The sequence below is a fragment of the Argentina silus genome (genome assembly GCF_951799395.1).
Source record: "Argentina silus genome assembly, chromosome: X".
Classification (NCBI taxonomy): domain Eukaryota; kingdom Metazoa; phylum Chordata; class Actinopteri; order Argentiniformes; family Argentinidae; genus Argentina; species Argentina silus.
Window position 1 is genome coordinate 15,778,177 of NC_139653.1, and position 24,422 is coordinate 15,802,598.

General features: G+C 38.6%; 3 protein-coding genes across 5 annotated transcripts in view; 2 read left to right on the top strand and 1 right to left on the bottom strand.

The window, feature by feature from the left end:
* The window catches only part of cadm2b (cell adhesion molecule 2b), a gene marked incomplete at both ends in the record, with an annotated part of 166,639 nt that extends 162,992 nt beyond the window's left edge, over nt 1-3,647 (top strand). The window contains 2 exons of the mRNA XM_083695108.1: nt 3,285-3,407; nt 3,529-3,647. Coding sequence (XP_083551234.1) covers nt 3,285-3,407; nt 3,529-3,647 — 242 coding nt within the window. The remainder of the gene's footprint in view (nt 1-3,284; nt 3,408-3,528) is intronic.
* Nucleotides 3,648-15,325: 11,678 nt separating this feature from the next.
* On the bottom strand, nt 15,326-17,280 carry rwdd2b (RWD domain containing 2B). Its single transcript, XM_083695025.1, has 4 exons — nt 16,913-17,280; nt 16,728-16,795; nt 16,272-16,637; nt 15,326-16,179 (listed from the first exon to the last, which is right to left on the bottom strand). The coding sequence occupies exons 1-4, from the start codon at nt 17,114-17,116 to the stop codon at nt 15,927-15,929; spliced, it is 891 nt and encodes a 296-aa protein (XP_083551151.1). The 5' UTR covers nt 17,117-17,280; the 3' UTR covers nt 15,326-15,926.
* An 884-nt stretch (nt 17,281-18,164) lies between these two features.
* Nucleotides 18,165-24,320, top strand: usp16 (ubiquitin specific peptidase 16). Of its 3 annotated transcripts, none has more exons than XM_083695596.1 (18): nt 18,165-18,367; nt 18,798-18,881; nt 18,991-19,181; nt 19,271-19,374; nt 19,515-19,630; nt 19,769-19,995; nt 20,093-20,188; nt 20,272-20,402; nt 20,499-20,586; nt 20,788-20,869; nt 21,083-21,174; nt 21,273-21,326; nt 21,458-21,628; nt 21,788-22,490; nt 22,596-22,690; nt 23,008-23,094; nt 23,243-23,390; nt 23,565-24,320. In XM_083695596.1, exons 2-18 carry the CDS (start codon nt 18,821-18,823, stop codon nt 23,681-23,683), a joined length of 2,565 nt encoding a protein of 854 aa, XP_083551722.1. In that variant the 5' UTR covers nt 18,165-18,367; nt 18,798-18,820; the 3' UTR covers nt 23,684-24,320. The 3 variants fall into 3 exon arrangements, 2 of the variants coding, with proteins under 2 accessions (XP_083551722.1, XP_083551723.1); XM_083695597.1 differs by having other exon boundaries at nt 18,813-18,881; XR_014554909.1 differs by lacking the exons at nt 22,596-22,690; nt 23,565-24,320 and having other exon boundaries at nt 18,165-18,881; nt 23,243-23,381.
* Nucleotides 24,321-24,422: the final 102 nt, after the last annotated feature.

Below are 24,422 nucleotides of genomic sequence, written 5' to 3' on the forward strand. Positions count from 1 at the left end.
CTCCCCCTCTTTGTTTTTGCGCTGTAGTCAAAGAGTGGGGATGACCATGATCTTCCTTCAAAACCTCAAAAATGTGATTCGGGTCCCTCCTAACTTCTGCTGAAGCATGCTTCACGTCTTGTAAGAAGCAGTGTTTCCTTTACCAGAAAACATTATATTCTTTCTATCTTTGGGCACATAAACAACCTCAATAGAAGGGACCACATTAATGGAGAGTAGTCAGTTCATAACTTTTGTCCTTTAACTTGACCATTTCAGCCTTTTCAGTCACGAACATCTGTCTCTCAAACTCTTAAATTCCACCTCCATCTCTGTCACGCTTGAGGGAAGGTGAAGAAAACAAAGTGGTGAGGCCCCTAGGGTCTTCACATAGCCTCATTCCCGGTTCCAGAGCTCATTTCTTGATGGTCTTCAATCTACACTGTATGTCACTGTTGTTTTGCTCTTTCTCTGACAAACAGCAGCTGTTTTTTGGAATTGCCTGCTCCCCGAACGTCCTGCGATTTGACATGATATTGGGATGAAACGTGTGGGGCGCGTTGGATAAATGACTTCCCAGTGATCTAATAAGTTAGTGTATTTTTGCAGTAGGACATGATTGTGGGGGAACATGTTTTGTGGAACTGTATAGGCTACTTTAACTGGACAATATGATACAATACAAATTAGGCCTATGGTATAGCTTATGCATTTAATCAAATGTATGATTAAGGACAGGGTTTCTGCAGTATTTGATGTGTTTGTCTTTGTGCAGTATTCCATGGAGTCCGTTTCTATACCAATGGTTTCCATCAAGAGGTAAAGGTGCGTAGGCCTATTGACAACTGTGCATCTGACCAGCCTGGGACTCACTTGAAACTAATAAATAAATCCCATTGATTTACCGTCCGTAGGACAGGGTGTAACACCCTTACAGAAGTGGGACTGTACACTGCAGTAGGGTCCTGAGTTATCTCACAGTCTAAGTTTGATTACTTTGATCACGACAGGTGTCTTTAGGATCTAATATGGTGTTAAAAGATGAGTCCCCCCCAGGATATAATGATCTTCCCCATGAACACACACAGAATTCCACAATTACTTCAGGTATTAATGTTTTAGTGATAAAAGAGATGAGAATCAAAGCATAATGTGTCATATATGTACACTACAGGTATCAGGGAAAAGTATAACATTCAGAAGGTGAGCCAGTTTAAACAGTTTCCTCTTATATACAGTACCAGTCAAAAGTTTGGACACACCTTCTCATTCAATGTTTTTTCTTTATTTTTATTATTTTCTACATTGTAGATTAATATTGAAGACATCAAAACTATGAAGGAACGCAAAAAAGTGTTAAACAAACCAGAATATGTTTTATATTTTAGATTCTTCAAAGTAGCCACCTTTTGCTTTGATGACAGCTTTGCACACTCTTGGCAAGGTGTGTCCAAACCTTTGACTGGTACTGTACCACAGACGTAACTACAGTAAATGACACTCAGAAATACCTGATCTAAGGGCCTATATAATTATACAGATCCACCGGTGCTTAAAAATACCAAAACCAAACAAAATAAAAATAACCCTCATTGCAGGTCTGATATCCTCTGTGCTTGAAACGGATGGTGGGAACGAAGTCTGTGAACTTCAAAGAAAAGTTCAGAGCTGGTGCTCAATGGAGCACTCAAAGAACAGTCAACGAAAATGAAACAGCCCGGACACCACAGGGTAACATCCTCCAGGAACAGGGGACCCGAACAAGGCAGCTAACAGACTAACCAAATGGCTGGTGAACTTCAGCCACTAGCAACTGACTAGAAGCTAATGATGAATAAATGAAATAATGTCTGTTACGTGCTCCATCGTGTACAGGAGCCTGGCAGAGGTTGCCAAGAATGCTATCTGGTTTCCTCAGGAAACTTATTTAGGGCAGATATACAGTAGCTAATGGCTGCCTATGCCTATACTGTACCTAATACAAACTGGATGATTGACCATAAACTGATGACAGTGTGTACAGTAGCTAGCGACTTAAAACAAACTTTGTATAGTTACAGAAAGCTACACCACTTAGCTATATGAAAAAGGCTGAATACAGTATTTGGCCAGTACATAATATGTTTCTTACAGTACATCTCATTTGACTGGGAAAGTGCTTGACACCAAACAATGATTTACTTGCTATGGAGACTGCCTCTGGTGAAATGGCTAGACAACTTTTCCCTCTTCTGCTCCCCTCCTCTCATCCCTCCCCCTCAGCCCGGTCCCGTTGTTGTGATTAACCATCAACTGTATTAGGGCTATCAGGGTATAACTATTACAAACTTGTTTTAATCTGTAATCTCACTTTTATACAGGGTTACACATATAATACCTTATACCAGAATGATTATATACCTATTTTGTCAATGAAGTGCTTGCATTCCAATCCATGAAAGTGATGATGATGGTCCCATTCTGCATGGGCTCTTGATTGGGATGAGAAATTACCTGCATGCCCAGAGATCCATCCAAATGGTCATTGCATGTTTTAAATACAGTTTTCTCTGTGGAAAACCTTGGTTCTGTTTTTGTACTGATAATAAGGAGTGAATAGGTTTACCGGAATGCTCATGTGCACATCTTTCAGGTTCACTTTGTAAAGCTGAGCACCAGCCATGGCCATTCATTAACATGAGCTAATGAGAGCACGCAAGGAGCACAGTAAAGACACAGCTACTTACAGTTTATTACGGGACAGACACACAAGAGGCAAGCTCAGAACAGAAAAAAACATTTCAGCATGCCTGCTGCCCAGAGTAAGCCTCAGGTTAATCAATTTTCATTTCATAACTTGACCTTCAGCAACAATGACACAGAGCAACAGGCAGAGCAAGGACACAGGGGCTTGGTCCTGGATAAGAAGTAGGGATAGCTAACAGCTACCATTGACTTCAACACTTTGACAGCTATTTTCACTCAGACTGCGATACTGACTTCTTCTCATGCTGTTCCTACTCCTCCCTTCAAGGCTGGCCTGTCATAATAAAACAGATTATTTCCCATGGCCTCAAATGGTTAAGAAGATTCCTATATTTTATCAAATTTCTTCTTCCCTCCCATGTGATGTTTTGCTTTCAAACCCAAGTTCCATTATTTAAAAAGCAGGAACATCAGTTTCCAGGAAGCCATTGAAGAATATTGTTTTTAGTCCCCAATGCGACAGACTGTCACTTATTTATTTACTTTTATAATCAAAGGAGTTTGATGTTTTCATTGTTCTGTATCTCTCCACTTTATCCCTTCCCTCTCTCCCTCTCCAGATCCCAATGCACTAGGGCAGAATGGACCTGACCATGCATTAATTGGGGGAGTTGTTGCCGTGGTGGTCTTCATCACCTTGTGCTTGATAATAGTTCTCGGACGATATCTGGCTAGACATAAAGGTGAGGTCACTATTTTGCTTCTTGTGAAGTCCCCCCGCATACAGTCTAGATGCCATGCAAACTAAGAATTCAGAAATGTTTGGTTCAAGTGGATAACACTATTATCTGTATGTGTGGACAGGGACATACTTAACACATGAGGCCAAAGGAGCAGAGGACGCCCCTGATGCAGACACAGCCATCATTAACGCAGAGGGAAACCATGTGCATGCAGAGGAAAAGAAAGAGTACTTCATTTAGACCTCTGTTTTGCCTTCTTTCAATCGTTTCATGACATCAACAATCGCCAGCAAAGGAGCAATCTTTAGTCAATTCAGAGCTGGTCCATAATCTCTTTGTTATTTTCCTTTCCTCTATAAACAACCTCATAGGTTTAGTCTGCTTTTACAAGCAAGACTTGCCTTCTCTATTTTTACTCTACAGTATACACTGTTTTAAGAGCAAACCCTGTACGGTTTAGGCTTTTACCCAAATCTCTGTAGTCTTTTGATTTTACAGTGCCTAAAAATACAGACATTTCTCTGTCTTCTGTCATATTTCAACACAAATAATCACTTGTTTTTATTGGATTTTATTTTCCCTTTTCCCCTCACTGTACCTATTGTATACTTTTTGCAGATATTTCCATCAGGAAGCGGCAAGAAATGTGCTTCATCTCAAGTCGGAAAACCTTGGCTATGCCAATAATTTTGCTTTAAGAGAAGAATATGTGAAATGTATAAATGTTTCAAATATAAACAACATATGATGGGTTTTGTTGTATAAGTGCTATTAGGTGTCACCTGTTGGGTGTCATCTGGAGTTTACAACACAGTACAGGAGAGGTAAATTACATATTGTGAAAAAAGGAAGAATATTCAGAATATTCAGTTTGACCAAAAAAAAAAAGAATATAAACAAACAATGAATATAAAAAGCACAATCTGTATGATTGTTTCTGTTTGGATCATATCAACCTTTTCTTTCTTTGTCTGTGTATTCTTGCATTGTGTTAGCTTAGTCTCATCTCATTGATTTATAACAACAAAGATAAATATTAAAGCACACAGTCTAAGGACACACACAGAAATAACAAATAATTAAACAAGCAGTTTATTTTCTCAGGATTCAAAATTAGTCTAAATTCAGTTATATATTAAGAAAATGTAAAAAAAGAAATCTGATCTGATGATCACATAAAGTGAAGGACTTCAGTTGGTATTTCGCTTTAGGATGGGAGACTAATCATTTATGTTATTTTATTATCTATGCTCCCTTGTTAATATTGCTGTATATTACTTTGCTAATGTGATTACTGGTGGATAATATTGTTGAACTTTGGGAACCCTTAAACATTGAAATGTGTATATTAGACTATACAGTATCTACATATTTAAAATACTCCATATGTCTTTTTATGTTCTTTATTTGTCACCTTCAATGAAGAATAAGAGTCTCACAAGGCATGTATATAATGTGTAAGTATTGAATTTTTGGTAAAAAGACACTTGTTAAAGCTTTTCATTTCAGATCGTATCAGTTGCAGTCACTTTGCCACTTAGACGTTATTTCCATGCTTCTAAAGAATTCTGTAAACAGGAATTCTAAAGAATTTATTGTGGTTGATATATTAGGATTTGTTATGATTGCTTGATATTGATTATGTTCCAATATATACATTGATATTATTATTACAAAAGTATGAAGTTAACTTTTCCATTTTCTAAGAAAAATGTCAAATACATTATTGAAACCTCTCTCATGAAAACAGTACAACAATCACCGTTATGGCCTTTGAGTTTGCTGCAACAATACTAATGACATGTTGAGGCATTGGTGAATCAGACATCTCCCCTGAGTGTGCTGTACATATATCAAAGAAGTTGACACCCATTGCCAATGTTAATACATGTTATTTTGTTAGTCCAATTTGATGTTATAACTAACTCATGTTTTTAAAACGTTTTAATTGCAGTTGGGGGGGGGGGGGGGTGAGGTTTGCTTTTTCAGTATTAAATATCCATTTTTCAAACTATGCCACTGTAAAAAATGAATTTAAAAAAACAACTGACGGAAAGTGCTGATTAAAATATGAATACATTGAAAACTGTCCTGTTGTTTTTTTTCCAGATGCAGTATTTTTCTCTGTGTTTCTATTGTAATCTTTGCCAAACTTAATCAAATGTACCGTATAGATAACATGTACAGTCACTATTATTACTCCACAAACCATTCTAAAGACTGCATCAACAGGGTAAAAAGACAAAACAAGGACACTCAATACCTCTAGATAAAGGACATCTGTAAATAAATGGTGAGCAGCCCAATAAACCATACCTGAAATTGCTATTCGCTGCAATATACACAATTAGTAATCCTTTAGTATCAATAATATATGTAAAGTGCCTAACTTAATGAATTATTAAAAAATCCATGAAGCTCCTGAGGAAGATTGGGATTTAGGATTAGGCGTTTAGGATTTCAGTCTCTCAGAATTATTCCTCAATGTTTATAGTGTTTAGCTGGACATTTAATATGGCATGTCGGGATTTGTGTGACTGGTCATGGATGTACTGCTGCTGACTTTGAATACATTGGCTAAAAAGACAACTGGTATAAGAACGGGGTGAACCATAATGTTTGAAAGGACGTACACTCTCAGGCATTAATCTCTAATGCTGATACAGTTGTTACAAAGCACTGTTTATATGTATGGTTGTGTCAGCTGTTGCATTTACATACATTGGTCCTTCATTTGACTTTAACAGTGAATTTAGAATAATACTGAGTACATCCTACTTCAATGAGACACTTTAAAGAGGAATTTTCACTTTAGATAAGATACCTGGGTGCTGTGAAACATCTTTTTTCATCCCTGCTCAGAGATCTCACCCTAATTATTGGTGAGGACACTGTGGTTGAAGCCTTTGTGGTGTTCCATTCCTCATTTCTCATTGACCTTGAACATAACGTTGTTCCCCAGCAGAGTAATGTTGCCATTATCAACACACTGCTCTGCCAACCATCTGCCTGATTCAAATGCCGACTCGCTCCCCCTCTTGCCCATGCCCTCTTCATAATCATTAGAACAAGGCACAGCCAATTGTAACAAACATTAACTCTCAGTACTGAGGATTTCTATACTCTTTCCCCTCATGAAATTTTTTGAGCTTCAGTCGAACTTTTCAATTGGAATAATTTCCTGAGTCAGATTTTAAACAAACAATTTGAATATCTATCATCAGTTGATAGCTGATTGAACTAAATAAGACAGAGAATATTGCACTCTTAGCAGCATATGGAAAGGAATTGACAGTGTTATTGTTATGCCTTTCAAATATGAAAAAAAATACCCAATACCAATGCTCTTCAATGTTCTGCCAATGCTGGACAGAACTCCGGTCAAACAGTAAACTGTGGATGGGCTGTACTACAGTTTAATCTCATAGCACTGCTTTGGATTAGTGACAACTGAGGGGACCCTGTTAAATTGATGTATACAAGAAACATTTTCTCCATCCTGATGCAAATATTTGGTCTTCCTCTTAGATAAACTATCCAAGCATGTTAATTGCTTGAGTGATTTGGTGAGGAAATAAAAGGATAAAAGGATATAAGGATTGTAAAATAACAGGTTGTTTATTTATCCTTAAATCTATGCTTCCATACAGACCACATTTGTCTTATATTTATCCACTTGTTTTCATCATAAAACACACAATTTGCAAAAATGTTTATTAGGATCATATTCTTATGTTTAGTAGTAGATCTGTGTGTGTGTGTGTGTGTGTGTGTGTGTGTGTGTGTGTGTGTGTGTATGCATGCACTGTACAAATGTGTGTCTGTGTGAGGGAGAAAGAGAGGGTCTGCATTAGCAGAACTGTTTGTGTTTGTGTGTGTGTACTTGCGCACACACGTGTGTGGTGTGCGTGCGTATGCACATGACTGTGTGAGTGTGTGTGCAGATATGAGGGAGAGAGAGATGAAGGGGGATGAGGAGTGACACGGAGGGAACAACAGAGAAGTTTATTTTGTGCAAGAACACAACAAACCCTATTCACTTTACCAGGTCAAATTGACCTCGAACATCATCTATGTAACCTAAGTTTTTAATTTTTCCTTTCCCTTTTATTAAAATGTTTTGTTTTTATTTTTATTAATTACCCCTACCAAGAGGATTAGATTAAGTCTAATTTTTTGTGTCTTCAGTCAGGAACACTCATGTACTAGCTTACCATTTATCGAATATAAAATGAACATCAGATACATGTATATTACATGGAAAGGAGCCCATACATCTATCAACCCCCTGGTAGATATACTGTAGACAGAGCAGAACCTCAGCAGGTGGAGACTGGGGGTGGTGGTGGGAACAAAAACAATAGCAACACTCATAGCACAGTCATAACCAACAGTACCAGCAACAATATTGTAGGCTACAGAGAGGTGTACAGACTGACCACTTAGATGACACCATATCAACGTGTAACATGTTATTGTCTCTGGTGTATAGTCTTGGGTGCAGCTATCACTGACTTAGGGTGTCCTGCCTGAACTAACCTTGCTTCATTATATTCAGCAGTCTGATCTGGCTCTTTACCAAAGATAAGAGACTGAAAAGACAGTAGAGGATTGGAGGGTTTCACCCTAGAATTCAAAATCTATCAATATCTCCCTTTCATTTCAGACTTAGGAGCACATCAGAGTCAGCTGCCCTCTGCAGCTTGCTGTTGCTCTGTTTTGGTGTAAATATTATTTGTCTTTGATTGACAGCTCATGTGTAAGGAGAACCTTGGGGAAAAAATGGCCTCCCTCATGTTAGCCTACTTGGAAAAGGAATCAATCTGACAGAAATCCCATGATCTCAGTGGATTGCACAGCAGACGCTTGGTAAACCTGCTTTGATGTGTCCAATCAATGCCCAACAAAGATGTGTTTAATCTGCTCTCACTTATATTCACTTCTCCTAAATCTGAAAAAGCTTGGATATTGTTAGTTTCATATTTTATGGCTCTTGAGAATTACAAAGCCAACGTTTACAATACAACTTCTCCATTAATTGCTCAATGGAAATTATCTTTTTGCAAACCCCCCCACGAGATACACCGAAATTACATACATACATACATACATACATACATGCATACAGTCAGAGCACAGGGTCAGCCGCAATGCAGCAATTGGGGGTTAAGTGCCTTGCTCAAGGGTACATCAGAAGTGAAAGGCACTTGGATGTGATGCCAGCAACCCTCCAGTCACCGGCTCACATTTTCCCGTCGGCACCGGCTATTGAACCAGCAACCTTCCGGTTGGCCAGTCACTATAACCATGAGGCTAGCTACCTGCCTATTCTCCATCCACATCAGTGCAGAGGACACCAGGACATTATCTTGAGATGTGTTTTGCCTAATCACATCTGATGAGATTAAACAGATCACTCACACTGCCTGCTGTGAGAGAGCCTTTTACCAGTTAGGAGTCAAATCATCTGGAACAAAGAACATTAGCTTTTATATCCCTCTCTATACATCACTGTGCAGTTTGGCTGTATGAATGTTCCCACAGACTCAGAGAACCCCCATGCCCACAATGGCTTTTCACATTTGAATGAAGGCACTGTAAATCAGGCTAAAGGCAAGTTCCTGGATTGGTAAAGGGAATAGGGCCATCTGTATGTAAACTCACTCATCTATGATATATCCTCATAATGTATACTGTAGACCTCCCTGAGCTGGCCTGTCTGCCTTTTGATTTATTTTATATTGTATTTTCATATCTAATTAAAACAAACATTTCTGTGTTGAGTTTGCCATCAGCAGAAGCCCAGGAGAGAACATAATCAGAAGCCTTGTCTTCAGCTGTCTTGGGGAGGGGGGCAAAGTACCTGTGGCATGTATGCAAAATCAGTGTACCATCTGTTTGGAGTTGAGCATCTGAGATTCTTCCAAGCAACTCACTGGAGACTCAATTAAAATTGTAGTATTACTGTGATGACTGATGTTCCTCCAATAAAATGATAACTGGTGGATCTACACACACAAAAAAGTAATTATGTAATAGAAACTACTGCTGATTATAGGTAAATGGACCTAATCCTTTATTGAACAAACAAAATATGGTAGGCTAATCATTTTGATTTTCTTTCTTAAAATATTTTAAGAAAATACGTGCTTGTACAATAGTTAGATTCAACTAGATTCAACCCTGAATAAAATGGCAATACAGTAAGTCCTTGTTTTGTGAACTGCATTCCAGTGCAGTCATGCATTTAATCATAGTCCAGAGATCTTCAAGAAATGACAAAAGGCACATAGTGAAAGGCCTCTTGATTTATAGATTTGCCTTGCAGCAAACTCCTCATATAAAAGGGGAGGTGGGGATTGGTTTCCGATGAGTTTGAGTGCTTTCAGAACAACACACCAGTCATTCTTATGATGCCAGTCAGTGTGGCGGCGAGCCTCAGGGATTACTCCAGACAGACAGCTCAGGAGGACGACTGATTAAATACTTGTGAAAAGAGAGAATATGTCTAATCCGGCCATATTTAGTATTCATGGGATACACAGCCATACAAATGTTCACCTTGACAGGTCAGCAGAAGAGAAGAATCTCAAAGTGCTGCCTGGCCAACCAAGTTTTGCATTTAGGACTTTGTTTCAAAAACAACTGATTATGTTTTAAATTGCTTTCATTATCTAGTTTATTTAGACAAAATTGAAAATGGTAATATAACCAATAAAGTGAATTAAGACCTGGATATGCAGACGCAAACATAATTTAAACTCCAGTGACGTGATGGATTATCTGACTTAATCAATGCTGGCCAAGCAATGGGTACAAAACCGATCTCACTCACCATAAAATCTATGTTTTAAGTTAGATATTTAGAAATGTCAATAGCCAAAATTAAATTAAACACCATAACTCTATGACCTATGCACTGACAGTGTTTTTCAGGATACTCAGTTTGGACTCCTGTTACAGCAGCTTTGTTGAGCTACTGTACTTGAAACAACATAGGCTATCTTCAGCACTGGGCAGGTTGTTTAGGATTCAAACAGCCTTATACTCTCAGAGAGGTAATACACTTCGGAGAATCCTAGAGTATTGGAAAGAGGAAGCATTTTACCCTCTTTTAGCTCTATACTCCAACAGTTTGGATTGGAAGTAGAGATTCTCTGCATTAATTCAATGTGGCTTTTTTTCAGATTGGTTTCACCATTTAGAAAGTACAACATGTTCTAAACATACCTCCTATTTCAGGGCTCTAAAAGTATTTTAAAAAAAAACAGATATTGTCCAAATGAAGTACTCATGTTTAGTATCGACAATTCTTTGCATGCAATAACTGCCTGAAGTCTGAGACCCATTGGCCCCACCAGACGCTGGCTATATTCTCTGGTGATGCTCTGCCAGGCCTGTACTGCAGCCATCTTCAGCTGTTTGTTTTAAGGTATTTTGCCTAAAATCGTATCAGAAAATGAAATGCATGTTCAATTGGATTTAAATCTGAAGATTGACTTGGCCAGTCAAGAACGCTTTTTGGTCCTGAAAAACTCCCGAGTTGCTATGACAGTATGTTTGGGGTCATTGTCTTACTATGATGACTATAATGATCCAATGAATTTGGAGGCATTTGCTTGTACTCGAGCAGACAAGATGTTTCTGTACATTTCAGAATAAATTCTGCTGCTGCTGTCAGCAGTAACATTATCAAGACAGTGTGCCAGTTATTGTGGCAGCTATACATGCCCAAACCATAGCACCCCCTCCACCATGTTTCACAGATGAGGTTGTAGCTGTAAATCTTGGGCAGATCCTTTTTTCTCTAAATTCTCCTCTTGCAATCACTCTGGTACATAATAATGTTCTTATGTGTCCAGACCTCTGCAGTCTTTTTTTTAGCAAACTGTAACCTGACCATCCTTTTTGAGGATAACTAGTGATTTGCACCTTGCAGTGAAGCATCTATTGTTCGGCTGGTGACGTATTCTGTGGATGGTAGTCAGATTCACACCTACCTCCTGGAGAGAGTTCCTAATCTGTGGGACATATTGTTTTGGGGTTTTTCTTAATTATATTATATTATAAACATTCTTCAGCCATCCACTGTAGTAGACACCAATAGCAGACTCCAATGGCAAATGCAAAGCCTAGAATCAATACCAACATTGAGAGCTCTCTTATGACTGCACAAATTATGTGACGGAACACACCTGACTAACCAGAAACACCTGTCAAGCCAATTTTCCAATAATTTTGGTGCCTTGAATTAGGGGGATTATGTTTAAAAAGGGGTGCAATTTCTAAATGATGAAACCAATCTGAAAAAAGAAAACATTTAATTAAAGATGGGACATCTCTTTCTCTAATTACATCATAGTAATTGTTTGAAATTAGCTAAAAGAAGACACGATGCTTCCTCTTACCAATACTTATGTAGGGCACTGTATGTAGGTTTGCATTTAGATAATAAATCCAGATATTGACCGCAAGATTCCACTAATACCAATGGTAGTTGTAGAGGGAAAAATGTGTAATATCATTATGCCTTTTAAGGGGATCGCTGAGAGAAAAGGTGTCCAAATAAGTCTTGGATATCAATAGACACATACCATAGTATGGATATAGAATGTAATTATGTTTCTAGATATACAGTATGTTTTTTTTTAAATCAGCATTAACATTTTGCCATTGCCTTAACATGGGAAGGCGAAACAGCATACGGATTTGAATGAAAATGGCTGCACATTCAAACTTATCGACATTTCAATGCACTGCTGCATGTTCTAGTGGCCTCTTGTCGTATTTTGTTAGCTCTTTGTGAGTAAAATAATTCATATTAAAAATGTTAAATGCTAAATGCGAAATGATAGGCAAAACAACCTTTTAAATGCAATGTGCAACAGACTCTAAATACTGGTACTATGCTATCGTAGGATAACTAATTAATAAACCTTTTATTAGGCTACATGGAGTGTAGTAGCACTGGATGTACTTGGTGGTTACTTTTTATCTGATTCATAATGCAATACAAGTTATTATGTCAGCAAATTTATCACATAGAACTAATGCTCCAACCAGACCGGAAAAACAAATAGATCCAATCAAGTCTCTGGATGAGCACAGTCCTGCATAATTGTTTGTAAGTGAGATGCAACAATTGATTCATGCTTTTGTTTTGCAAATCTTACTCATGACAATACTGAGTGTATACAATACGACAGATGGCATCATTCACCATTATTTTTGACGAATGAAAATAACAAAATATGCATGTAATACACACACACACATGCACACACACACACACGTGCAAACACACACACACACACACACACACACACACACACACACACTATTCTTTAAAAACATTCTGAGCAATGCTTGCTGCTCCAAGTATTTCAAAACAATAGCCTAACAAACCATTAGTATTAGCTTAGTCGTCTGAATGAATGCCAGCTATACATAGGTGATGAAATACTTGTGGTTAAATACCTTACTATGACTTTCATAACTAATTCAATTATATGCATCACCAGTTCAATAAACTTACAGAATTGGGTTATTGTATAAAATGAAAATGGAAAATACAAGTAAACTTCTTACAATTCCTGTTAACGTGAAATTAAGTTTAGGCTACTGTGAAAATATTTGTTATTTTTTAAGTTACAGTATAGGCCTTCAGAGTTGGAAGAACAAAGAATGAGAGAGAAACTAAAAACTATATCTAAGGCTCTTAATGCTCACATGAGAGAATTTCAGGGGAATTTCTGTTTTCTAGGTAGTGGAGAGGGGCACAGTAAAGGGACAAGACTGAGTTGTGCAATAATGATGTGGCAAGGACCCTCCTTATTGTTACTATAGTAATTGGGCTGTGGAAGGGATTTCTGTACCTATTTGGCAGAGTGTGTGAAATAATTATATCCAGTATCCTGGCAATGGTTTTTGATAACTTAGCAAGGATGGAAGTGAAAACAAATCAGGAACCCTTATTGGATCCCACAGTGTCCCACATGTTCCTAATGTTTGGAGCAAACCAATGCATATGTGAACAAATCAAACTTGTGTGGCTGCCTGCATTTATATTTTATCTGAAGCAATAGTGTACCATGAAAGACCCAGAATTATATGCCGATGGTTGCTACATTCATATAGTACTGTAGTATGTTAAGGTTTCTCCATTGATATTTTAATTTCATTATAAGGTTGAGGAATTAAACACGATTTTGAGAACTATATACTACCTATATACCCTACCTATTAATTGTAAATCCCAGGGCTTTTGGTTCGGGGTAGCATTGACAACGATAGGGACAAATATAGCAGGTGAAATTGCACTAGTGGTACACAAAACAAAGTTCCATTTTATACTGTATCAACTTGCTCTGCCATTGATATTTAAAACCCATAATAGTAGGCCACATTTTGAACAAATCATGCCTTTTGGGATAAAAGCACAACAAGCAAGGGCAGGTCTTAATGAGCATTTTTAGCTATAGGGCCATCACAAATCTGCTCTTATACCCCCCTGATGGCCGCTAATATCGCATGGGGCCAAGACCACACTCATTTTGCCTATATCCTAATATTTCTTAACACAAACATCATATTAGTTGCAATGTTGCATATCAGAACTGGGGCATAGTAATATATAATTTCCCACTTGTTCACAGGTAAGATACTAAAACCAGGGTTGAAATAACTGCAAAAAAACAAGCTTTTGACCATTTTAGGGTCACATTTTTCTGTCACATTTCTGCTAACCAGTGGAATACATACCTGGTAAACTTTTGTCATTTATTTGTGTTCTCTACACTCCTAAACATCATTGAGCTTACTGCACCAATAATTCATTCAGTTATGGCCATTTAAAATGACTGTGGTATTGGCTGCATAGTGATGCTTGGTGGCCATTTTGAAAAAGACTGCCATAGCCTGGCTATCATGGACAATCCCTCCCATCCCCTACATGACACTGTGGCAGATCAGAGAAGCTCCTTTAGAGGCGTACTACAACCACGTTGCACTAAGGAGCGCTATAGGAGATCTTTTCTGCCTACCGCAATAAGACTGTACAACTACTCCTCCGGCTGGCTCAATTGGGGTGATCAGAGTCAAGCTGCGGGATGTTAAATCATATTGGACTGTTGTTATATAATGTTATATATAATGTTTCAGATGTCTATTTTATTCTATTATTCTATTGTCACTTTATTTTGTTGTTGTTGTTTGGTTGATTGTGATGTGAGCTACTGTAACGCCTTAATTTCCCTTTGGGGATCAATAAAGTACCTATCTATCTATCTATCTATCTATGACAAAATCTGCGATGGCCCTATATCCAATTTCACTGTTTAAGTCTACTCTCCCATAGAGTGAAGTGCACAGAACACTTACATCATATGAGGAGTCATGTTGAATATAATTTCAATCAGTATATATTAGAGAGCATTAATAATAATTAATATATCCTCCTACATGTAAAATATTGAAACTAGGGATGAAATAGCAAAAAACTTACATTTTTACAATTTTTATGATACAATTTCTGCCAACCATTTAATGGACAAACATACCTGGCACACTTTAACATATATTTGTGTTCTCTACACTTATTCAAACATTTCTAAACATTTCCTTGGTCTTACTGCACCACCAATTTATTCAGATATGACTATTCAAAATGAGTGTGGTCTTGGCCCCAAAGCAATATTAGGGGCTATTTGTAAAACGGCCACCAGGGTGATATAAGCAAATCTGTGATGGCCCCATAGCTAAAGAAAAACCTTAAGACCAGCCCTTGCTCTGTGTAAAATGTTGTGCTTTTATCCAAAAAGGCACATTTTCTTCAAAATGTGGCCTGTAGCCACTCTACTAAATGGAGATTACTGCAATAAAAGATAACTAACTGCTAAGCAGTATGTAATATGATCTTTATTTACCAATTATTGCATTTGTAGAGAGAAACATTTAGCATTTTAAGGGAATTACTGAATGAAAAGGTGTCCAAATAAGTATTGGCAGACTTGAGCTAGTGTGGACCATAGACATAAAATGTAACTATGTTTCTATGATGTGGACAGTACTGTTTAATTCTGTAGTCTGCAGAAAAGCAGAGGCATGACACGTTCAATTCAGAAAGAATGGAATCTTAGAACGAAATGGAAAGATGGTATATAATATGACATGGTAATATATGAAATGGAAAGATGGTATATAATATGACATGGTAATATAAGAAATGGAAAGATGGTATATAATATGACATGGTGATATTAGATTAGACATGACTATCATATATCCGTCGGCTTATCTGTAAAGTTTAAAAGTAATGTGCTGCAGATGTCAAACATTACAATGCAAAAAATGGTTTCCCCTCTTCCATCCAGATGCAGATCACAGTACATGTATGGCCTTACTGATTGAGCTTTGAAAACAGTAATGTTTATGTTAAAATGGAAAAGCAAACCCCAGACTCCAAGAATTCTTAATAAGGCACATCATGTGACTAGCCTATATTGTATCATTCTGTAGCGACTATCTCCCCTCAATACCAAAATATAGCTGAAAAACCTCTCCACATCCTTTATCATTTAAGAATTGATAGAGCTGTCCAAGGTCCATGTGGTTGCCTCTGTTCCCATGGGGGTCAAACATTGCCTCTTCAAAGCCTGTGAACCTGCAGAGTGAGTTCATGCTCTCACCAGTCCTGCAATCCATGCCCTGACTATCAAGTGCAATATCCTCCCTGTGACGGATCATGATCTTCTTCCACGTTAAAATCTTCACCCTGCAAAGTAGTAGAGAGAATTACAATAATTTAAAAGAGCACACTGTCAATGTCCTATCTAAAACATTTCTAAATATAGATTAAATGTATACCTGGACCAGAATTCCTCACAGGCAGAATAAAGACCTTCCACACACACAATGCCGGGCTTCCCAGGCATGCTAAACCCAGATAGCTCCAGCTCTTTAGACCATTCCACAATGTTCTTCCTCTTGCTCTTGTTGTAGATGTGATGACTGTAGATCCAGAGTCGGGTGAACATCTCCTTTGGCTGTGGGGAAGCAGACTCTTTCTTGGTGGCAGATGCTGACATGCTCTTTTCAACGTACAGAGATGCATTGTCTTTGACCCATTCCACAGCAGAAAGCACACACACTTCTCCACAGCAGTTTTCCGTCAGGTATATGTTCATGTCTTTGTGCAGCTGGGTCTGCTGAGCTCTGCTAACATCAGGACACCTGGGGTAAAATGTGCTTTGTGTTTTAACAACGATTCTAACAATACATCAATTTCACTGATTCAGTCATGTTTAGAAAAGAGCAGATTACCTCACAGTTATTTCAGGTAAGACATTGGGGTATTCAGATGGGTAGGTGCAGGATATTGTAACATTCACCTGAGAGAGGAAGGGAGGTAAACTAAATTATAAACTAAGAATTGGTCAATATCATATGGTGATCTAGCAGTCAGTCATAATGAATTAAACACATTGCGACAATCTTGATTTCATTACCACCTTCATGGTTACAATGTCCATCTTCTGCTTTATAAGAAACTGGGGTCTGGAGGAGAGGGTATTTGTTGAACCATCCGCATAGTCCCTGAGTTCTGCAAGTGCCAGCTGATCAGTTATTTCAAATTCCTCCTGGGTGGGGAACATGCTTGAAAGGAGGTCTATCTCAGCCAACTGAGCTTCAGCCTTCTCCGAGAGAGCCATCCTGAGAGAAGTTACGTGACACAATTGTATCAGAAGCTGCAGGAGTCAACAACCTGATGTGACACGTCACCAACAACAGGGTCAGGTTAAACCTGGTGACTTGTATTCAACATTTAGTTCAAATTCCATTCAACACCCCCGACTGTATATCAATTGTTATGCCAGCTAACGTTACCACCCGGACAATTTTACAATGCTGTACAATGTACTACACAGATCTGTGTTCTCTGAGCTCCAATAAACTCTGGCTAGCTCCATTAAGACTTCCGGTTTTGCTGATCGCCGTTTTCGCGGCTTCAAAATAAAAGCGCGAGTTAAAACATGAATGGAAAGTGATGGTATCGCAAAATTTCCACAAATTACGCAACAAGAAGTATATACAATTTAGAAAAAGTAATTTTGAGCTTTAAAATGTACATGTGGTGGAATTGCATGTCATTTCACACATGCCTATTATATTTGTATAAACTGGACTGTACAGAACATTTTTTAAAACATTTCAATAGATCTCTGGTACCACTCTACTCTGGAACATTTCTAGATGCATATCAGGTGAGTCTGAATCTAGAACGATGTCATTGCAAATGTTGCTGGCTATTTGTTGCGGGCATACGCCTCAGAGTAACCAATCTTTGAGGTATATGGCCGCAGTAAAAATGCGCTCTAGATTCAAACTCACCTGATATGCATTATGGAGGTGTTGAGGAGTAGAGTGGTACCAGAGATACCAGGTATTGAAATCTTTGTTCTGTATAGCCCATTATTCTGGGGCAATACCATTTCATAACAATAATTAGGCTATAAGAACAATTACAAACCCTTCTGGGGCAATACTATACCAAAGATTGATATACATTTGTTAAGATGATTAACATATTTGTAGTTCCTTGACCCCTATTTACCATGTTTCAATGCAAAATAAAGTTTAACTTGGGTGCTCTTATTTTGAAGAAATCCTCAGTAGATGGAAGTAGATGGGCGGAGTTCCACTATTGGAGTTCAGAGAACACAGATACAACACAGGATACTGTTCTGGTCACACCGGATATACTACAAACACTGCTGCACTTTTTGTGTAGCTCTTGCTATTATTATTTTAATAAATAGATAGATAGTATTTTGTCTCTCGTGTATGTTGTCTCAAGCTAATTATGTAGGGACTGACTACAAGGATATGCCTGAATTAGAGTTATTCTCGGGAAAACGAAGCTGCCGATTCTGATTCAGAAATCAGGAGCGCTCTATTGCTGGGTAGGGCCCAGCAATATTTCAAAAACTTTTAATAGATCAGAATGATGTTTTTGCGATCGAGGATCAGATCTACCTGGCAGATTTAGAGTAGTATAGGGGAAATCAGCCAGCTCGATCTGATCCACTATATCAAAAAACAATCCGGATCATGCTGATGATCCTGATAAAAGTTTTGAAATACTGGCCCATAACTAGAATTTCCATAGTATATCTAAGAGATTACTCGTAACCTGTTCTTGCTTCATCTCGTTCGATAGTATAAGCGACATAGCTAGCTAAGTCAAAACATGGTAGATGCGTATCCATTCCCACGCTAGTTTAGTTCTGAGAAGTTGTGAATCTGCACGTGTATCTGTATCTCCACGTTCCTATTCTGACTAACCTGCATCTGTGGTAGGCCTACAACTTACTTGGCGTTGATTTTGGTAAGGTGTCTCAATTCTAGAATAGAAGATGGGAAAGAGAAAGGGGAAGGACAAAAGTCCAAGAGAGGACGACGATATTGACCTGACAGGTAAAGGCCAGATCCAGAGCATATGACTGGCCAGATTCACTGCATGCAAGGTACACTTTGATACATTTGTCTCATTGGTGGTATGTCATGGTCTCTTTGTCATCTGCAGGTCCATCTTGCAGCCACATCCGAAAAGGGATAGACCATAGTTTCCTCAAGAAAACTGGAGAAGACTCCAACTGGAACACCTGCCAGGACTGCAAAGATGAAGAGCACATTGCCACAGAAGCTCAGTCAGACGAGAATGGAGAGGAAAGAGAATCCCCAACAATATGGGTGTGCTTGAAATGTGGACACAGAGTAAGCTATGGATACATGGAACTGCAGAAGAAGTACATTTATTTGTATGGTCATTGTTATTTACTAACATAACTCCTCTGTCTTAAAAGGGATGTGGACGAAACTCTGAGAATCAGCATGCTATCAATCACTATGAGAAGCCTCGCTCAGACCCACATTGTCTGGTCCTCAATATGGACAACTGGAGTGTGTGGTGAGTTAATAAGTGTCTGCGTCTGTCATAACTCTCAGATGTAAGACAGAGAATTGCCGAGTCATGGACACAACTGTTCGCTGTATTGAATAGCATCTTAGTGGCAGGTCCCATAACCTTTGTGTTCTGTTATTCCATAGGTGTTACATCTGTGATGATGATGTCCAGTACTCTAAAACTGGGCACTTGGCACAGCTGGTGACCAACATAAAAAAGCAGGCCTTGTCAGACTCCAGCAAGAGAACACCACAGAGAAGTAAGTCATCTCTATCTCTATTACAATAAAACAGACTAGGCAGCATTAGATCAGATGTTACTATTGTGTGTCAAAATGGGTTGTCAGAATTATATCACAAGTTAAGGCTATTCTAAATGTTGTTTTTGACCTCTGCAGAAGTAAGGGTGGAAGAAAGCCTAGTAGAAGAAGCACAGGAGATGAAGACTGAAAAAAATGAGGAAAAAGAGAATAAGGAAAACCAAAAGAAAAACGACAAGAAAGACACCAAGAAAGAGTGTGCTTCGAAAGGACAAAAACCAGGAGCTATTGGTGGCAGCAACACTGTTTCAGTCAGAGGATTTAGTAATCTTGGAAACACATGTTTCTTTAATGCGGTTGTTCAGGTAAGGAGGTACCATACATGTCTCTTGGTCTCAAAAAGAGATTTCAGTTTATCATTATTTATATAGTTGTTCTATTCTCTGCTTTTTACTTTTACAGAACCTCTCTCAAACGCAGCTTTTGAGGCAGATTCTAAAAAAAATAACAGAAGAGAAGACCAGTCTAACTATCATACCTGCTATCGCCACAGACCTGGTGTGTTACCATTACTTCTAACCTTCTGATTTCTCCTTACCTTAGTACAGGTCTAGCTGAATACCTTGTTCTTGTGTTTTCAGGAGCCCATTCTGGTCCAGTTAGATCATCCTGGATCTCTCACATTGGCTATGTATCAACTGCTGAATGAGATCCAGGATTCCAAGAAGGGGGTGATCACCCCTAGGGAACTCTTCACACAAGTTTGCAAAAAGTGAGAGCAGTTGTGTATTGCGTTGGAGACCTGCCATGGAATGGACTTGTCAGCACTGTTGCATCAAGTGTTTTTGAACGTCTCCTCCTTTCCCAGGGCTGCCCGGTTCAAAGGATTTCAGCAGCAAGATAGCCAAGAGCTCCTGCGTTACCTGCTAGATGGGATGAGAGCTGAGGAGATTAAAGTATGTCCTGCTTTCCTTAAATTAATAACTTTGTTTAAAAGGTCTAAAAACAGTGATGGTAACCCAGACATAGAAGATTCATTTAAGTTATATTTTAAAGGTTTTATGACATTAAGTTTGAAAGATGAATGAAAATGTTTAGCTGAGTGCTTGTTTACTTGAATGTGTGTCAGTGAGTGAAGTTTCATTTTCTTTTCCCAGAGAGTAAGCTCTGCAATTTTGGAATCACTGAAAACATCAGAAAAAAGCATAGATGCAGAGCTGTCAAAAAAACTAATCAAAGGTAAGAACTTAAAACAATTATCCATCTGTCTGACATGTTACACACTATAGTACATACATATATCACAATTGTCACTGTACTGTAGATCCAGCTTGGGCAACCAATTTGTCTTGTAAGTCCCTGTATTTGTACTTGGCAACGTTATCAGCTGGGATTGACACAATCAATCTTATTTTGACAGTAAAAAAAAACATATTTTATTTATGTTTCCAGAGTTTGAGAAGAACGGAGCACCCAAAAACTTTGTTGACCAGGTGTTTGGAGGGGAAATGACTAGCACTGTAATGTGTCAACAATGCAAGACTGTATGTACAAAAAATTATGGATGGAATCATTTAGCATCAATTTCTACCGTAAATGTCATGTTACATTTCTCTTTTAAGTCTCAGGATTTCTCTTGCAGGTGTCTTTAGTGACTGAGATGTTTCTGGATCTTTCTCTTCCTGTCTCAGATGAGGTAGTGATTATGTCACGTTTGTCATTTGGTACACTATGTAAAGTGATAATATGCTTTCGACAAGTGATGGATCATTTCCTTGGCCTTTCACAACTAGTTTATTTTCCCATTTTGATGGTCATCTCTCGCAGGCCTACAGGAAAAATAATCTGAAAAAAGGTGCAAAGAAGGCCATCGAGGTGACCCATGATGACAGAAACAGTCTTGTTCAGATGACTAATGGGAGTGATGACATTCCTAACGGGGTTGGCAGCAAGTATCAACAAAAGAAAGCCAAGAAGCAGGCAAAGAAACAAGCAAAGGTAGCAAAGACTTCTTCAGAGGAAAGATAACTTTCTTTTCTTTTCTTATTTCACTTCCACATACCTCTTCTTGAAGAAAAGCTTGATATATTTTAAAGTGTTTTGCATCACAAGTTAAGGAAATGGAATTTTTGTCTCCTGTACCCATAAATCACACAGAATCAAAGGCGGCAGCAGAAGATGGATGGCAAAGTCACTCTGGACAGTCTTACACCTGAGGATACAACAGAGAGTTTAGAGGCAGACCGGTCTGACTCTGAGGCTGGGGATAAGGCTGAAAATGGGAACCAAGGAGTGGTACTCGCAAGTAAGAGTGAACCAGCAGAGACAGATGTCTCAGAGCAGGACCAAGAAAAGCCAGACATCGATCAGCAGAGCAGAGACGAAGAGGAGGAGGAGGGCTCAGTGGTGGACAGTGAACCAGCTGCTTCATCGGTGGTTAACAACCGTTTCACTGCCTTGTCAGAGGACCAGACCACTGAGGATGGTATTCTAGAAGAAGATGAAAAGGTTGAACAGGGGGAAGCAGAGGATGGTGAAGCATGCAAATCGACTGAAGAGGGAGGTCCGTTAGCAGAAGACTTGGGAAAGCTGGCCTTGAATGATGCCTTTATTGCCTCAGAAGATGATGAGCAAGACATGGAGAGTGATGTTCCTGCAGAGGCCAAGGAGTACACTGTGGTGAACCAGGACCCAGAGATGGCCTTTCAAACTCTAGCTACAAGGACAACTCCGGAAAAGCAGGAATGTTCAGTGCAATCCTGCCTGTTCCAGTTCACAGAGGTGGAAAACCTCACACAAAACAACAGTCTGCTTTGTGTCCGATGCACTAAACGGCAGCCCAGCATCAAAACTACAGAAGGTATGATGTTTATAGACCTGGTTTCATCTCATTGATCTCAGACAAAAATAAGTTCTGTTTGGTCCATTTCCATAAATCTGAACATTGTGTTTGTTTACTGTTTAGGCTTCAAGAAGAATGTCTATACAGATGCCTTGAAGCAAATGCTGATCTCCTTGCCTCCACCAGTGCTTACTCTTCACTTGAAGAGATTTCAACAGGCAATCCACTTAAATAATCTTTGCCAAAACTTATATATACTTCATCAATTAGCTGCGAGTCAAGCTGTTGTTGGTCACTTACTTCAATTACTTACAGAACTTACTGTACCTGAGACATCTGCTCATGTTTCTCTTGAAGGAAATCTTTTGTTGTCAAGAACATTTGCAGGAATATCACTTGATATTTTTGTTATTTGTGAAAAGTCATATAATCACACATTGATCATTTGAATGAGGAATGGTACGATAAACAAGTGTGAAAACAACAGGATCAGTCAAAACTAACATTTTTGTTCTATGCCTGTGTCTCCCTCCAGATTGGCTACAGTGTGTGTAAGGTGAACCGACATGTTTACTTCCCTCAGATACTGGACCTAGCCCCTTTCTGCTCTGTAAACTGCAAGGTAAATCCAATGCAAAATGTTATTCACAAGTTATTAAGCTCATAAAAAGCAAATTAGTAACTTTTAGAAACAGTATTAGTTTGTTGTATCAGCTGTTACAGTCGAGTTCATAACTGCTGAATGCTAACATGGATGTGTGTCTATTCAGAATGTGGAGGAGGGAGACACTCAGGTGTTGTATAGTCTCTATGGCATTGTTGAGCACAGCGGAACAATGAGATCAGGGCATTATACTGCCTATGTCAAAACTCGACCTCACTGCCCCATCTATCCACACAATGGAGTGACAACTCAAGGTACAGTAGGACTACATTAGCCCACTGTTTGGTTTGTATTGAGTATCAATAGAGAGAAGACCAGTTACAGTAGAGGCCTGTGTCAAGTAATGGTCGATTTTTACAAATTTGAGCATATACTTATACCCAATGAATATATCTACTCTAATAACTCTACTTTTCTTCCCACTGTAGAAGCAGAGCCGTTGGAAGGATCTTGGTTCCATGTGAGTGACACCAGTGTGCAGCCTGTGACAGAAAGCAAAGTGCAGAGTTCCCAAGCCTACCTCCTGTTCTATGAAAGGATCTCCTAGTCTGCTCTCCCATTCAACTCAGGGAGCCCAAACTAACCTGCTGCTGCCTCAGCTGCTCAATAAAAGGTTACATGAACAGAAGACCAACCTCAGATTGTGTGATGCCTTTAACTCTAGCTCAGTGTGTGGTGGGTCTATGTGCACAATGTTGTGATGAAACCATGATTTTAGTAATTCAGGTGTTTAGCAGAGTGAAAAAGAGTGGAGCAATTTGTTGAACATTTAACAGAGAAATTGTTTACAACATGATAATGGAACAACATTGGATGTCCCTGTCTATTATAATCATCAAGTGAAAATGTTTTCTAGTATTTTGTCAAGGAATGTTAACAGCAAACATGTGACAATGAATATTATGAAATAATGCAGGCTACTATTGTTTACTGTGTGTGTTTGACTGCAATGTTGGGGAAGATAGCATGCACAAGTCAATCCATGCTGCTGAACAACAAACACACAAGACTCAAGAGTGTGGGTTGTTGATTAATCTTCCCAGTTAGTTTGTACACATGGCAAATATTTGCCCAGGCCATTTTTAAGTGGTCCATATAGATAGAAGTGAAAAACGAATCATTTGTATTAAATATTTATTTTTTTCTGTACATTGTATGTAGGTTAGAAATAAAAGCTGCAAATGCAGGTAACTGAGATACTTGATTGTGTTGTGCAAAGGGATAATCCAGAGTGCAGAGATGGCTCTTGGATAAATTATTAATCCATTGATTTGATTAATTAATAA